Source organism: Nesoenas mayeri (genome assembly GCF_963082525.1).
Source record: "Nesoenas mayeri genome assembly, chromosome: 4".
Lineage (NCBI taxonomy): Eukaryota > Metazoa > Chordata > Aves > Columbiformes > Columbidae > Nesoenas > Nesoenas mayeri.
This window is the reverse complement of record NC_137540.1, coordinates 61,461,541-61,478,144: the sequence shown is the minus strand read 5'-3', so window position 1 is coordinate 61,478,144 and position 16,604 is coordinate 61,461,541. Positions and strand designations below refer to the sequence as shown.

Genomic DNA, 16,604 nt, shown 5'->3' with positions numbered 1-16,604 from the left:
GGACCTGGGCACATTTGTGGAGAGCAGGAATGTGGAAGATTGTAATGGTGTGAAAGTATGAGTTTTGGCACAGGAGAGAGGGGGAGCTGGGGCAAGGGCTGGGGCAGAAGAGAGGTGGGCACCAAAGAGATGGATTTATGAAACTTTATGAAACACCTTAGACTTAGATGTTGGATTTGGGGTGAGAGGGTGTGTGAATCTCCTGACCCTTTTCCACTTCCCTCCTTTTTATTTCTTTCTTCCCCCCCTGCCTCTCCCCTCACTGGCAACAGGAGTAGCTGTGCCCAACTAAACAGAGATGATTTGTTTCAGAAAAATTGATATGAACTTTTTCTGCACTTCTGAAATTTTTCTGTCCTCACCTCTGATATTTATTAGTTTGAAGTAATTCACCAAAAGTTGACCTGAATTCTCAAACTACTTTTTGTCTGGCAAATAAACTCTTCACTAAAACCATATGTGCCTGTCACTACACTAAATGCATGCAGCCTATTTACTCGCTGTTTGGCTGATGGCTGGCCCCTTCCTAGCAGTGCAGAGGAGATGGAGGGCATTAAGAAAAGCCATGAATATTGCTGGCTGAATAGTCTGCAAAAAAAAAGGCTAGGGATGATAGGAATGAAATCCTAGCTCTGTTAAGAGGCACTTGGAAGATTTTGCTGCAAAGTAAAAGAGAAAAAAAAAATCAACAGAACTCACACAAATAAAACCCATACATAGCACTTTGAAACCACACCAGTGTGCCTCCATAAATGCATTGGATTTAAAATAAAAATTAAAAAAGGTCCTTAGTTGTAGGCAGTGCACTTTAATGGCTCAGCTCAGGATGGGATAACCTCATGAATATACACTCCAGAACTGGTCTCTCTGTCACATGGGGGAAAGGGGCAGACAGAGCTGCAGATACAGAGGAACAGCATCTGGTGAGACCTCCCTGCCCGGCTGCTGCTCAGCACATCCACCCCTGCTGAACCTTTGCACGGGGGCACCAGCCAGCCCACGCTGCTGGGCTCCCCAAAACCCGCAGGCAGGAATGTCGGGTAACGGGGTGACTGCTGTGAAAGCAGGAGGGGGGCAGAGGAGCTGAATGTGGAGCTGTTGTTCAACAGCCCCCTTGATACAAGAAGTAGGGACCCACAATGGAGTATTTCACAGTATTTTAAATAGCAAACAGCAGCTGAGGAGGCAGAAAATAACAACAGCTTCAGAGAGGGACTGAACTGCACCATGTCAAAAATCTGAGTCGGAAACATGAACACAAATGGTATAAGGGGCTATTTGCCCTTAGGCTAATGCAGAAATGTTAGACAAAGGGTGTATTTCCTCTAAATACACTTCCTAACATGAAGGGCAGACAGGGGGCTCAAGCAGGCGGCAGGGCAGAAGGGAGAGATTCCACTCAGTGGGTTACAAGGTGTTTTAATGAGGGGTTTAAATCAGGTGACATCTGCTCTTGGGGCTTCTCTAGAACTGAAAGCATATCTCATGGGATGATGACGACTGGAAAAGAAAAAGGGCTTTTTATTTTTTTTTTTATTTTTTTTTTTTATTTTTTTTTTTATCTTATGGTACATCCATTTGGTGGTACGAGGAGGGAAATGTTTCACTAGGAAATGCGAACAATCATTAAGGAAAGATATGGGAAACAGAGAAATCACAGGCTAGAGGAGGCTTACTAGGAAAACAACTGGGGGTTTGAAAAATTACCAGAAAAGTGATATTCTCAAGAGTGCAAGCAATAGCACAGGCTCCACTGAAAATGAGGTTAGTTTTGGAAATTAACATCACATCTGTCTAGTTCCAATAATCCTTGTCCATTTTAAAATTGAGCTCACACCACAAGATATCTGCTATAAATAATCAACTACATTATAACCTGGACATATCATCTACATTGAGTAATCCTGCTATAAAAACTGAGAATAAAGGAATTTGCTGGATGACTAGCACTTAAGAAATTGTTCCCTGGTGGGTTATTTGCAGCCTATTCTCTACTTCAGTAGGAGTTGATGTTGAATAACTCACAGCTGTGGAAATACCTGCACAATGGAATTTAATACTGCTAATAAAGGGATCCAAATTGGCCCAGCTCCACTCAAGACTCACTAACGTTAAGACATACAAGTGTCTTGGGTCATGTAAAAGGCTGAGTGGCTTCAGCACAGAGCTGTGGATGCTCAGGCAGAGCGGTGGTACCCGCTGAGGAAGGATGGGACAGGGCTGCTAATGAAATGAGATGGGCAGGAGCTGCAGGAGCTGGGGAGCACTGCATGCTTCCCATGGGGATCCACCAACCTACCATGGGGCCAGCCGAGCTCCAAACCTCTTTTTCATCTTTGTGCAGAAACTGGGGTCGGCAGTGTAAACCTTTCATGGGAATTTTAGGAAACTCTTTTCTTTTAGAAATAACAAAACAGGAGAGGGACTTGGTCCTGCTTGCTGCGCTGTAAACACAGAAAACACAGTAAAACCACCCAGGTACACAGTAGCCACATTATGGTCAGAATTGTTTCCTTCTGATCACATTGGAAGCTCGTGGAAGAGCATCCTGAGCTGCCCTGGTAACTGGAAAGGGAGGGTTGCTAACACTTGAGTTTTATTTTTATCGTGACTCCTGCCTTAGTCTGTTTTCAAATGTTGAATGAATTGGGGAAGGGAGGAGAGGAAAAAAAGGGAATAACTTATGCTTTGGGTGATCTATATCATTCATACGTCCTTCAAGCTACTTCTCTGCAACGTTTACAAGCATATTTCTGTAGGAAGCTGGGCAGGACACGATCTGTGTAATTCACTCTGCAGCATCGTGGCTTAGTCAGGAGCCTTGAGAAGGGAACCTCATCAGCCCACCCCTTGCTACATGAGAGGTGCTTGTATTTGATATTCAACTTCCAGCTCCTGCATTTTTTAACTGTTCATTTTAAATTAAAACCAAATTTATAGTGCTTGTAGCTGCATGGAAAACAAATCTAGAAAAAAAAAAAAAAGTACAAATTAAAATTTTGAAACATGAAAGGAGCCAAAAGAAGCAGAACTTTCAAACCAAACAAAAAGGTTATTTTTAAAAAACAAATTAAAATACCATGATTTTGAGGATCACTATTTCTGCACATCTATCCTGGGTGTTTCACAGCAGCCTGAATCACATAGGCAGGTGTTTTGCAATGAAGGTAAAATGGCCAAACACCTTCCCACCAGGGAGACACTGGCCTGGAGGAGGTTGCCAGGTACTCTGATGGAGGACGAGGTATAGTGGACGGGTGTAATAGTCCCACAAAAGCTGTGACTGCAGCCAGGCCTTCAATGTGACAAAATGACTCTACTGATTTCAAGGTAGGACTAACCACGTGTTTTGTTCATTTTACCTCAAAGTTTATTTCAGATTAATCCATCTGTTAATCAAAGGAGGTTGTTGCATTTAAGAAAGCAGAAGAGTTTTGGCACTGACTTGCATTATGACAGATAATGAAAAAATAAAAGAAATGAATAAAAAAATAAAATCAATTTTCTATTTCCCTTTCGAGTCTTGACCTTGCAGTTATGTGCCCACCGTGTTACCTTGCAGTGCCTGCATGAAGCCCGTCTCTGGAAGGTTTCCTTCATTACTGATTGCAATTTTATTCCCTGCTATATGGGCTTTTCTTAGAAATGGCCATCCTGTAGATTGCCACTTTCTGAAGTGTCAGACTGTTCCAAGGCAATTACTATACAGACCACTCCTTCCTTCCCCAACGCTTCCCCTCCCGATTTGAGAACTGGCTCTGCTGCGGGTCTCGCAATAAAATCATATGACTTGACAACTCTGTTTCCATTTGAAAAGCCCACATCCGACTTTTACATGGTCTTGAGCTTCAAAATGTTGCCTTCCTGTGGAGTGCCACAGTTCAATCACTCATAAACTGGGCATTAGTATGATTCCCTCCTTTCCAGGAATGCAGCTGGCATCTACAGTAAAGCCAAATCTCACTGTGTGAAATTTGTGAGTTAGGCCCTTCTCAAGGGGGTTCTGGCTTTAAAAAAAAAAAAAAAAAAGTGGGGGAATGTGTGGGGACATATAAAATATATAAAAATAATATATTTTCTGGGAGAAAGAAGGATATATAGGTTATATTTTTCTGTGCCCTTAGGCTGAAATAACAGCAAAACTTGGAAAATTGCTAAACAAAGCCAACTTGAAACTCCCCATCCCTGTTGACGTGAAGGCAAGCAGAGGAGATAGCTGTGATATGCAAAAATGAAACTGCATTCCTCCTACAAAGCTCAGGAACCACTATAAAAGTTCGTAATCACCATCCAGGGACACCTTAGCTATGAACCCAGCTCCTATAAATTGAGCTCCTGTATTGAGCTCCTTCACCCCTGATTCACATCTGAGGAGCTAATGATTTAAGCATAGAGCCAGTCATAGAGCTGCTGAAAGACCTGTATAAAAACGTAGCTGTTTCAGTTGCTCACCTTTTGTTATCACCATTTGGCATCACAAGTTTAACCTGAAAGGGAGATTTTAATGAAAATAGCTGAAAATTCTCTTTCAAAAATGGAGTTTTCAGTCAAAGACAGACACAAGCCCCAGTATCCATCACAGTTCCTAAATTTCACACCTTCTGTCTGCTGAATTTGATCTGTCTTGGCAACTCAGGAGCATCCCACCTTGGTTTTGATGGGTTTGTCTGTGTGGAGTACAAGTGAGTCCTGCATTTTGGTTTGCACACAGCCAGAAGAAGATGGAAGGTTAAAAACTTTGGGCAAAATGGCAAACCAATTTTCATAAGCTATCAAAGAGAAATGAAGGAAAATTGAATGGAAAAAAATGCCACCTCAACCCAGGATCTGAAAGCACCAAACACGGTTCTTAAAAGCTTTTCCAGTACTCAGACATCCCAAGAGATCACTCAGGGAGGATGAAACTTCATGTGATGAAATGAGAGTTGCAGTCGAATGCGATAAGGAGTGTTAAATGCCTGCTTCATATCAAGCATTTGCTAAAACATCTCCTAATGCACTTACAAAGGAGATGCTAACCTTATACATTATAGTTGCTCAATACAAAATTGTACATGCTATCTCAGATGAATTCAGAGTTGTCGAGACAGAGCTATTAATTAAACTGGGGTGATACACAACCTGAGGATCTCCAGAGATCAGACAGAGTTCCTTTTAGCATAATATAAAACACTGCTTCCTCCACACACAGGCTGTAATGACTGTTCTGCACACCACCTTCCAACTGGTAAGATCTTGGGCATCTGAGAAGTATTTATATCATAGAGCACAGTAGAAATTTTTTAAAAAAGTCCTCCTCACCCTCATAAAATCCCCACAACCACACACAGAAAGAAAATAAATGCAACCTGAAGAACTTTGGACTCCAGCTACAAGCACAGACCTACAGAGTCCTAAATTTGGGTGTCCAACAGGGATGCAGACACACTGGGTAGGCATTTATCTACATTCAGCTGCAGCACATTTCCCTGCTAGTGAGCAGTAATGGCATTCAGCACCTGAGTTACCAGGGATGCATTTAGTAACTTATCCAAACCAAAGCTTATCAATCTCATCCTGCTCCCTGTAAATCTGATGGAAGCACAATCAGGAATTTCTTGGAGAACTGAAGTGATTGTGCTCTGTTGTGGCTGCATGCTTTTTATAAAGTTTTTGATTTTGTATGCACAAGTGTGTGATTCTCTGGTGTCCTCTTTAATGCATAATGGTGTTTTAAAACATACTTATGGATTAAGACTGCCCATAGACCCATTAAAATTATTTCTTGATGTTAGGGATAGAGTTCTTTTATTTCAGAAGTGACTCATAGTGTCATGGAAGAAATGTTCCTACAGTTAGATTGCTCCACCACTGATCCTGATAAAGCCTCTCCCTTAAAAAGGACTGCTACTAGTCGCTGTCAAAATAACATGCTAAATTTGAACAGATTTTAATACTGTGAACATTCAGTGGAAATTCATATTTTCTCATGAAACATAGAAGCATGGTCCATAAAGTTAGAGACTTCCATAAGTGACTCTTTATCTAAAGGTACCATCTGCCATTCTGCAATGCTGGGGTACCACCAGACTTCCTAATAGAAGCACGATGATACGCTAGAGTAACATCAGTTCTATGGGACGTTAAATATTCAGTAGCTCTTCTTACATGGTAGAAGATTCAGGCCTTAGCCTTGTATAAAAATACGCTGTCAAAAAGCTAGAAAAAACATACAAATCATCCAGTCCCACACAGTAAAACCAGCTGCTGGGGTTACTTGTGCCCCAGGGCAGCTTTAATTTGGATGTGCAATATATCACCATAGGGCTACTTGATCAGAGTTGCAGTCTCAGGAAATATTTTCAGGACTATTCAATTTCCATTAGCAGTTTCTCCAGGATATATTAGGCACAAACTGGGTTTCCTTCAATATCAATCATTCATGTTTTCTCTTTCATCCTGTCCTTGCTAAAATGGAATTTTCATGGAGGCCATGAAATTGCAAAATTTAGGCTGTTCTTATGGCTGGTTCTGTCATTTAGACTCCTTTAATGGTGTTTCTCAGCAAAGGCTGGGGAAGGAACCTGTCTCCACCCTGATGTTGGAGAACACGCAGTAACTCTCAGTATTTTGCCTTTCCATTCTGTAGTTTCCTTCCCCCCTACCCCCATTTCTTCCTGCACACTTCAAGACCGAGTCTCCTTGGCAGCTCTCTCGCAATGGGTATTTCTGCTCTCTTCCACAAGGACATAAACTGGCTGCTCTTGCCCAGTGTGCAAGAGTAGTACCTTCTACAGGACGAAGGTTAAAAACTAGTTGCTTATGACTTTCACAGAGGCCCGTGATGCTGCAAGCATACCAATGCTTGCTGCGCCTCCCAAGGTCCCTTCCAAATTGAATTATCCTACAACATTGTTACATTCATACATACCAATTCAAAGATGATGAGACCTGAGGACATCTACTTCCTGAAAAGACTACAAAGCTGTATATATTGCTTCTTGTTGTGAAAAGGGAGAAAGAAGGAGCTTTAAGAACTGAAATGTTCTCATGAGGAGCAGCTGGTGACTCGCTCATGTGACGGGGAAGCTCCCTGAGAAGTGGACTTTACTGACCCAAGAAAAAAAATCCCCAAACAAAGCAATTCAAAGAATGAGCAAAACACCAGTGCTTATGATTCTTGTGTGCTCCAAGTCCTTTGTAACAGCAACCAGCTTTTAGTTATCAGTGTTCTTAGTCACTTTACTAATTATATGATTCTGCTTTTCTAAATAAACTCCTGGAATTTCCTCCCTCTGATTTGCGGGGGCAATTCTCAGGGCCAGTATTTCCCTCCATTTAGCTAAAACAAACAAGAACTTTCTCTCTGAAAGTATTTCAGCATCATGAGATAAGTTTCCTTCCTCCTTTTAATAATTGTGGAGCTCCTCCGAGGAAAGTGTCAACAATATTATTTCCTTCCAAATTCTCAGAGAAATACAATGTTCTTGTAGGTGGTGAGATTAGATTACAGTAAAATTAATTGTTAGTTTCAAGCTTGTATTCTTAGGCTGCAAGCTCAGCTCTCACGAATGTGTCACTTCAGCTTACCTGTGGCCCTCATTCACCTTTCCCACCTCTCTGCTGCAGATGGTCACAGAACGTGCAAAAGCTGCAGTGTTATTTAAATGCAACCCACAATGGAGGAGCATAAAATCCAGTGGTTACAGTAATTGCTGTACCTTAATTCCCTACCTATAGGGACTGTTCCTGAGGACAGGGCACAAACACACGGCACTGGACACAGGATCACAGGCTGGCATGTTTACCGTGTCATTTGGAACACGGTAAGAAAAGCCCGTGCAGCAGCCCAGGACAGGGGACGAAGGAAACAGCGATGCCCAGACTGCGTGGTCAGCTGCTGCACATCTCAGACCGCTTCCCTGAGCCAGCCCACTCAGACATTTTCTTTCATGAATAAATGTGAATAAATAAAACCAGCTAGCTTCGTCTGTTATTCACCCTAATCACAATAGGATGGATTGATAGCTTGTAGACAGGGTTTTTCAGGAGATATGGAGAAAGTGTCCTTCCAGATTAATTCAAGGACAGCACTCTAAGGAGTCTGCTACCCATTTTTCAAGCATTCCTATGTTTATTTACTGAAACAACAGGAGTAATAAGACATCATAAATCTTTTAAAAATTGAAATAGTAGTGCCAGTCTTGAAAGATTAATAATAAGGAACGCCTTTTAGAGTGTGCTCATGGAAATGTAATATGAATGATTAGTGTTTTTGAACATTAGAATTACAGTGTGTAATTGTAATGTTATAGCAGCTATATAGGAGCCAGTGATCCCTTAATGGAATACATTGTGAATTTAATTATTTACATGGAAAAATAAGGGCTGATACAGTCACTGAATGATAGACCTACTGTTTCCTACAGCCTGCAAGTGTTACAAAGGAGCAGCATTGCTACCTGTGCGGATACTCTTGGTCCGTGTTCGTTATTTAAATTCTACCCTAGAGTAGATATGCTTTTGTATCACGTAGACTACCTTCTGCAAGGCTTCCAGAGGTGCCAAAATTCACTGAACGAGGATTTTGCTTGCAGGAGAATGGGGCCCACATCAGAGGCTCAGGTTTGTTCTTCAGGCAGGGAGGGACTTTCTGCCCCTGAAGAACCAAGTGGCCACACAGGGTGCTTTGCTCTGTGTTTCTTCTGCAAAGGTGGTTTCAAAACTATTTGGTGGAATCACATCCAGCAAAAACATGCTTTAAAAATATGTATATATGCTTGGGAGACACATTTCCCTAGAGTGGTTTCTGGGTACACTTAGAAAAAAACCAGGAACTCTTCAGATGCTTTTGTAATGTCTGCAGCATTAGAAGTACAGTTTCAGTCAAGAGCAAAACATCACTCTCCTGCACAAAAGGCAGGATTGTGTGGATTCAGTATTTCTGTGTCATTAATTGTCCCTGTAGGTATTTGCCACCTGCTTGCAGGGCTCCCGAGCTGCGTGGGGACACAGGCTGTGCCCCGGGCCCCCCAGCCCAGCCCAGGGCTCTCCCCGCTGGGCTGTGTTCCGAGCGGCTGCGCCAGCCCCCGGTTCCACTTGCTCCGTGAACAATTGATTTGATAGCAAAGGGAAGAAAGTAGAATGTTTTAAATCCTCTCAGCCCCAGTTGAGGGACTCATCGTAAAACTGTCGGACAGAATGCAGCAGAGTGGAAATTCCCGCTCTGATAAGCCCCAGCCCTGGCAGGTGAGGGTGCGGAGGTGAGAGGGAGGTGCGCTTGCTGGGAGCTCTCACTGCTGGTTCCGACCTGCCGTGTTACGCACCATTAATGTTTAAAAAAGAGCATCTAACCAAATCGAGCTCTAAGCGATTCACACCTAAACTACAGACCTCCCTTTTTTGCTGGAAAAAGGATTGTAATTCACTGAAGCACTAATTCCAAACACTCGCGGTGCATGATCCTGCACATGAGTGTGTGTGTGTGTGTTGCATGCGAGGAACTGTAAATGCACTATGTAAGAGCACATTTGTTAACACAGTTTATTGGCACACTTATTGGCAAAGCATACATAAAATACAGTTGTATTATATAACACACTGACTCACTGTGTCTTTACATGATGAGCTGAACATATTAATATGTAAATGAAAAAATTAGTTTCTTTTATAAAGTTTCACATAAATACACCAGAATTAAAAAAAAAAAAAAAAAAAAGTAAACCAAAAAAAGGTTTGGGGGCTTTACAAAAATATTATACAAGAAATATACTATGAAAAGAAATAACAACAAAGCCAACTCAGATACAATAATAAAAACACAGAAATTTTAGATTTATTAAGCTGCCCACAAAGTTAATGGATTACATGGCTTTAAAATATCTGGATCGACAGCAATTTTACAAAGCGTAAACTCTCATAGGACCGGGTGTCTTTTTCCACATAAAAATATTTCTCATGTCTTTGATGAAAAAAAGACATTTCTTGTTTCAGCATTTTTATTAAATGATGGAAGGAGTATCTACTGGCATCAGCTAAACGTAAATGAAAAATGCTGGATCCTTTAAATGATTAACTGATGAAAGAAAAGTTAAAGAAGGAACAAAAGTTACTTTAAATTACTTTTCCTTAAAAGCTGTGTTTTGTTGTTTTTTTTTTTTCTGAAACAAGAAATTTCAGGTGCAAGTTGAAAAGCAGAAAATATATTACAATTGTAAAAAGTTTTACATAGTTACGATACTGAGATCCTGAGCACTGATGACTTGTTAAAATATGGCCATTGCTTGATGAGCAAAAAAACAACCCCTTCCAATAAAATGTATTGTCAGAAATTTGCCATGAAATGCTCCTTAATTTTCAATTATTTTAATTGAGGTCAGTGCCAGTATCATATTGTATGTGAATGCTTCCAAGAAATGTATATGGAAGCTTACACAAGAGTTTTTCCCTAATTAATAAAAATCACATCACTTTAGGTTAGAAATCGATACTGTATCTGTTGAAAGCTGTTTTTTTAAAAATTTTATTTTGAAGAATTCTGTGAAACAGTAATTAATAACCCAGTGACATATGTCGCAGGGGGTACTGCTGCCGAATAACCTATTGGGAAGCTTGTGGTGTGGGGTTTTCAGATTTAGTCTCCTGGTTAGCAGGAGGTTTGCTGTTCCATGGGCTGTTATTTCCCAGTGCAGGTGAATTGTTGAAATCTTCTTCATCATCCATGCCATTTGCTGCATCATACTGTGTATTCTCTAATCTAGTGATAAGCCTTTCGTCTTCATCCCCAAATTCGCCTCCCATCAGAGTTGGTTCTCCTACCACCATCACATCCTGTGAACAGCACCCAATATTTGTTATATGGAAACCTTGAGAGAGAAAAAATCAACTTAAAAAAATTATGTTAGAGAATTTGCATCTCTTAACTTTGTGATCTTTGAACAACAGAGTTAAAAGTTCCTGCAAAGTAGGAACCAGGAGACAGGCTTACATTTTATTTCTAATTTAAATGAAAAACTGTAACACATCTCTCTAGCCGCATGCTCATGGCTCTGGATCTCAGAAAGCCCAGAAGTGAAAAGCAGGTAGACTGAAAAATGTGCATGATCTTAAGCAAATAAGCAGGCTACGAAGCAGCCTTAAACTCCTGCTTGAAATATTTAGCCTTTATCCAGTAATTCTTTCCTGAGCCATTTTATTTGGAAAGGCACCAGGGTACATCTCAGTTGCAACTCAGCGATATGTGTATGTTAAAAGTAGTTTAAAAGAAACCACATTTCTTATCCTCAGACTTCTCAAATGTGGAGCACAGCACTCTAATAAAGATAGTAACTCTCTTATCCATAGCCAGCCAAGCCCTTTTACGCATTCAATATACTTGACATTCTGCTACTTAATTATGGTAATTAATTTAGGTAAAGTTTTCGATAAAAACAATGTTCACACTGATTTGACAATTTGCATAGCTAATTAAGTCATTAGCAAAAACCTGCTGATTGCCAACAAGCCCTGAATTTACCATCTGTTATTTCATGGTGCCTGTCACCTAACTCCATGTAGGCAACCCTGCCGCCAATCTGTGCAGTAAGAGGACCAATCTGTCCAGCTGGTACCGTAAAAGGAAGATGAAGAGTGCTAATTATAATTACACTGATGAAGCTAGTAGTCATCAAAAACTGAAGCATGCAAGAAAGAAAGAATTCATCTAATCACTGCTTTAAGTACAAATTGTCCTTCCATGAAAACAAGTAAACCGCCTACTGTACTCCAGTGCATCACACATTTGCTGCAAAAAACCTAACCAGCATGGGATAGAAAGGTGCAAACTTGAGATTGGAAAGCAAAGGTGCAAAGCCAGCTAGCTCTCTTGTTCTCTCTGTTCAGCGGAGAATCAGGCTGCTGTGCTCACTGCTACAGAAATGTGTGGGATGCATCTTTTCATGCAGCTCAGGTGGCAGGGCACCAGCTAGCGTTTGGTGAAAGTGCAGTGATTCCAGATGTCTAGCTTTGTACCTGCTGATTTAACAAGCCTGTCCAAGAATCCTAGCAAGTAACAGATTCATATTTTAAAGGATCTGTTCCTCCTTATGAATGTAAAAACATTTGTAAAAAGCAAAGGGCAGACAAATGTTTGCATTCAGTAAGGTTTCTTTTTAACCAGATATGTACTTCCTTCACCATGAAACAATACAAACTATTGCCTGTAAGTATTTACACTGTTTCTCCATGTCCCTCAGCAAAGGCTGACATGCTACAGAAGAATGTTTATATAATATTTTCAGCCTGTGCTATGGGAAAAAATTATTAATAAATGGAAACTGTTACATGATTTCTTCTCTACATTGTCTATATTTGGTTAAATAAAACTCACACATAGCTTTGCAACATAGAAGTTTAAAAGACAAAAGCATTTATAACTAAAAGTTTATCCTAATTTATTTAGTCCCTCTAAACAACAGCCAATGTACAGTGTGCACTGCTGAACCAGACCTGACCCCGTTGTATTGCGAGAGCATGAATGACAAGAGAGACCTGGCAGAGGACAGCGAGTTGGGTTTGAGAGTGCGGTGTGACACGGCAGGCACAAGGACCACAGCGGCTCAAATACAGAGTCACAGACCGAGGTGGCAACAGCTCCTCGTACTTCAATGCTCTGGAGTGCGGACCTCAAGTTCTCCCTGTTGCCATACCAGCAAGAGGTTGGCAACTTGGATGAGACTTAGAGAAGTGCATAAAAAATAACTGTGGGGCTAGAACAGCTGGCTGGGGAGGCCACGGGAAATAATTAAATATGTTTCACCCACCAAAGATTGGGAGGGGGAAATATACTAAACAGCTGCAAGTGCAAAAGGAAGAGGATCATTTTAGGCCAATGTGATGAGATGTAAACTAGGGTACTAAGATGGCATTTAGTAAACAAAAATATAACCCCCACTACTAAGACAATATCCCTGTTACTGAGAACCGCAGAGTGAGGATTAATGACCCCAGTGGAACAGTGCTAGCTTTGCTGCTCAGGTCACCTAACACTGGGCTGGGAAAAACCTCAGTCTGTGGTAGGAAACATTCGTGCATCAGCGGGAGATGCTCAATGACCTTGTAAGTATTTCCATCTCTAATTTCTCGGATTCTTTGCAAATATTATTCCCTTAATATAATGACACCCACTGAGAGGACAGTTTGCACTTACATTTCTCTCCGTGCTATTGAGTATCTGTCTCTCTCTCTGGGATTTAAACCACAATTATATTGAGGTTAGTGGAGTTATCCCTCATTCTATTTAAAAGATAGATATCACAGCATTAGTTACAGGACATTTAAAAAAAAATAAAAAATAAAAAAATATATATATTCTTGACAATCCTGCCACTTGTGTCAGGCAAAAATAGAGTCTCAGGAAGCGCACATGCTGGTTCCTCCCCAGAGAGGATTCTGCTCCTCAGACTGAAAGCTGAAGACCCCACCGAGTGCACCCCATTGAACCTCCACTCACTAGATCCCGTGCAATGACCACCAACCTCTGAGGAGGACTGGAAGTGACTCCTTTTAGAGCCCCTCAATGCTTCTCCTTAAATTGGCCAGTGGGGGTCACTGCTGTTGAATGACACAAGGCTCCATCCCTCCCAGGGTTGAGGCTGCAGCTCTGGAGTGCTCCTAGCTCCTGCTCATGGAGTGAGAAGCAGAATCCAAGAATTAAACCCTAGTCTCTGGCACGGCAGCACACACTGCTATGGCCTAGTTATGGTAGCACATATTTGACTAGATTAGTTTAAAAAAGATTTAGACTGTAGTCACTCAATCTTATTAATTTACTCTGTGATTAGAAACAACATTTTTGGTCAAGGAATGTCTCACGATAGTAAAATATGGTTGCAGTGAAGCACTGTAAATAAAGCAGTGGATGTTTTACATTATGTGATAGAAATGTATTATTTAAAATATAACCACAAAAGCAGCTTTCACGTATATCATACCTTTCATCCTGAAATAACCCTAATTGCCATCCAAACTTAAATTGATGCATAAAAACTATACACAGTGGTCACTTCATACACAACTTAAATGCAAGCACTTCTGTTTAACAGACTGGTCATTTCTCAAGGTTCATCATTTTATACCTAGCCTCAAAATTCATCTCTGCTATGCCTGGTTACATAACTAAACTTTTAAACTTGTGATTTTAAAGATCATCTGATGGCTAAATAATCTCTTACTGGAGTCTGGAGGTTTGAATGTGTGGCGGGCTATGTGAAATCCCCCATCCTTATGCCTGCCATCTCTGTGCTGTTAATGCGCAGCCTTGCTCAATTTGTTACGATGATTAGTTCATAGCTCAGGTGTCAGAGTCCCCAGAAGTAGAACAGTGCTTCACAAGTCTGAGATAACTACAAATGTCAGAAACTATCAAGTATATTGTTCAAGCAAGCCTCATATTCCAAGGACTGAAAAGTGCACTAGTTTTAGCAGCGAGCATATCTCTAAGTCTGTGCTAAGTCAAAGGAAGGTTACGCCTACATTCCTTCCTTCCTTCCTGCCTGCCTGCCTTCCTTCCTTCCTGCCTTCCTTCTTTCCTGCCATCCTGCCTTCCTGCCTTCTTGCCTTCCTTCCCGCCTGCCTGCCTGCCTGCCTTCTTTTAATAATTGACTTCTTATCTCCTTGACACAAAAATTATTAATGAGCGGGAGCCCCCTTGCTGCCCACACTGCCTCCAAGACAAAAACATTGGACTGACATTGGTGTTGAAATGATCTATAGAAACAGAACTGACATTTTAATTAGGTTTCAGAGTAAACACTTTCTAGAAGAAAATGGTTATCTTTTGCATCTTATCATAGTCCTCTCTGTTAACTTGATATTCTCGTCTTGTTTGGAATATTCTTCCTAAAGCACAACAACTGAAAACCAATTTGTTCACTCTCCTTACAGCTAAATCTTGGATTCTGAATTGCACAGTTCTGAGACATAGGATCATTTCTGACACTAATCTTCTGGCTCTGGAACTGTAGCTCTGGTACTGCATAACGAGCCTAAAACTACCCACTGTCTCTGAAACACATAAGAGACCATACTGCTCCCTTCCTTATGGATTTGGCTGTTGAGGAGCTTACAGAAAACTACAAAGAGAAAGAGAGATTATTGAGGTAACTAACTTAAAGAGTGCAATAAGGCTCTAATTAAGACTCTGGATGTAACAAAGAATATTTGATTTACTTAGTGGCATGTAGTGATGCTTTATTCTTTCCAACAAAAATGATACTTCACTAGGTTCATGGTTGCAGTATTACACTCAAAAGGATCTCCATTAGTAAATTAGTAAATCAGTAAATCCACCTATTAATTTCTGTGGTTATGACTGCGAGCAGCCTAGAGCAACAGTTCTTAGAGTTTCTGAGAGTTGTGCATTGTTGTCTTATTTCCAGTTGCAAATAGATGAAAATGGATCAATGTGCACATTTTTTATTAAACTTAACAGAAAATAATATTTAAGTGATATGGCTGTATGAACCTCTTCTGATGACCTTGCATATACCTGTAATCTACGGATCACAGTGTACAAATCACTGCTCTACATACAGAGGCCTGGGATTGCAAGAAAGTTTTATTTGAAGGAGAAGAATATGAAAAATGCAAAGGAACACAATTTTAGCCTATAAAGAGGCTTGAAAACTGAGCAAAGACTTGGGAAAACACTGCAGACAGCTTCAAATATCAGAGGAAATTAATACTGTGTAAGTATAAGGCAGTGACACACCTAAGTGAGGTAATGAATTTATTTAAAATCATAGGAAAGCTACCATTAGAAAGGTTGGTTTTCTATGAACCTTGCAGAAGGAGTCTTGCCTATTTTTGCTCTTTTTTGGAGGAAAGAGGAAATCGGTAATTCCAAATTCTGCACAATGGGTTAATGTCTCTTCCAAAGATCAGACATGACGGAGAACATTAACAAATCTGAGAAGAGTTCAAAAGCCTGGCATCTGCTGAGACTAAGACAGCTGAGTGGACTACAGTTTCTGGGTCCCTGTTCTGCCAACTGTCTTTACGCACTAAAAAAAGCCAGTGCATCTGTGGAAATCAGTGCAAGTATTGAGCCTGCACCAATGAGAGCCTGAGAGAAGAAAACTTCGGGTGAGAAAAAGGCCATTGTATTTGTGCCATTGGAGAGACTTTAGTGACACTTGGTTCTACCTCCAACACACAACAGTGTCTTGCTACAGCACTTACAGAAATTCAGGTCAAAAGAATCACTGGAAAAGCCATAGGCCAGTCTAGACATGAGTTATGCAGTGCAATCATGCAGCATACTGGCTCACTACATTTGTTTTAAGAATGTAGGAAACATATAATATGTAGGAAAGGTGTTAAACAAGGGACTTGAGCAGGAAGAGTCATATTGACAAGAGGAGATGCTGAACTAGTCAGCAACTAGTAGCATGAGAACAGAGTCACAGAAACCACATTACAAAGGAAAATGAACGTAATAGAGTGCAAGTGACTGTCAAAGGGGCAAAACTTTGTATTTTATTTAGAAGAGTTGAGAAACTGTAAAAAATAGTTAGAGATATGTGGACAGACTGAGACTGCCCCTTTTCAAAATTAATTTTGAAATTACTGATGGGAGGGAAGATGCA

At 40.7% G+C, this 16,604-nt stretch overlaps 1 protein-coding gene across 3 annotated transcripts in view; it reads right to left on the bottom strand.

Annotated features, from left to right (window-relative positions):
- Nucleotides 1–10,578: 10,578 nt before the first annotated feature.
- Nucleotides 10,579–16,604, bottom strand: part of LDB2 (LIM domain binding 2) — a gene marked incomplete at both ends in the record, with an annotated part of 217,268 nt that continues 211,242 nt past the window's right edge. For 2 of the 3 annotated variants that reach the window (XM_080344507.1, XM_080344508.1), the window contains one exon: nt 10,579–10,809. In XM_080344507.1, coding sequence (XP_080200633.1) covers nt 10,579–10,809 — 231 coding nt within the window. Of the gene's footprint in view, nt 10,810–12,919; nt 13,637–16,604 lie in introns of those variants that run through there. The other variant, XM_080344509.1, reaches the window with a different exon arrangement.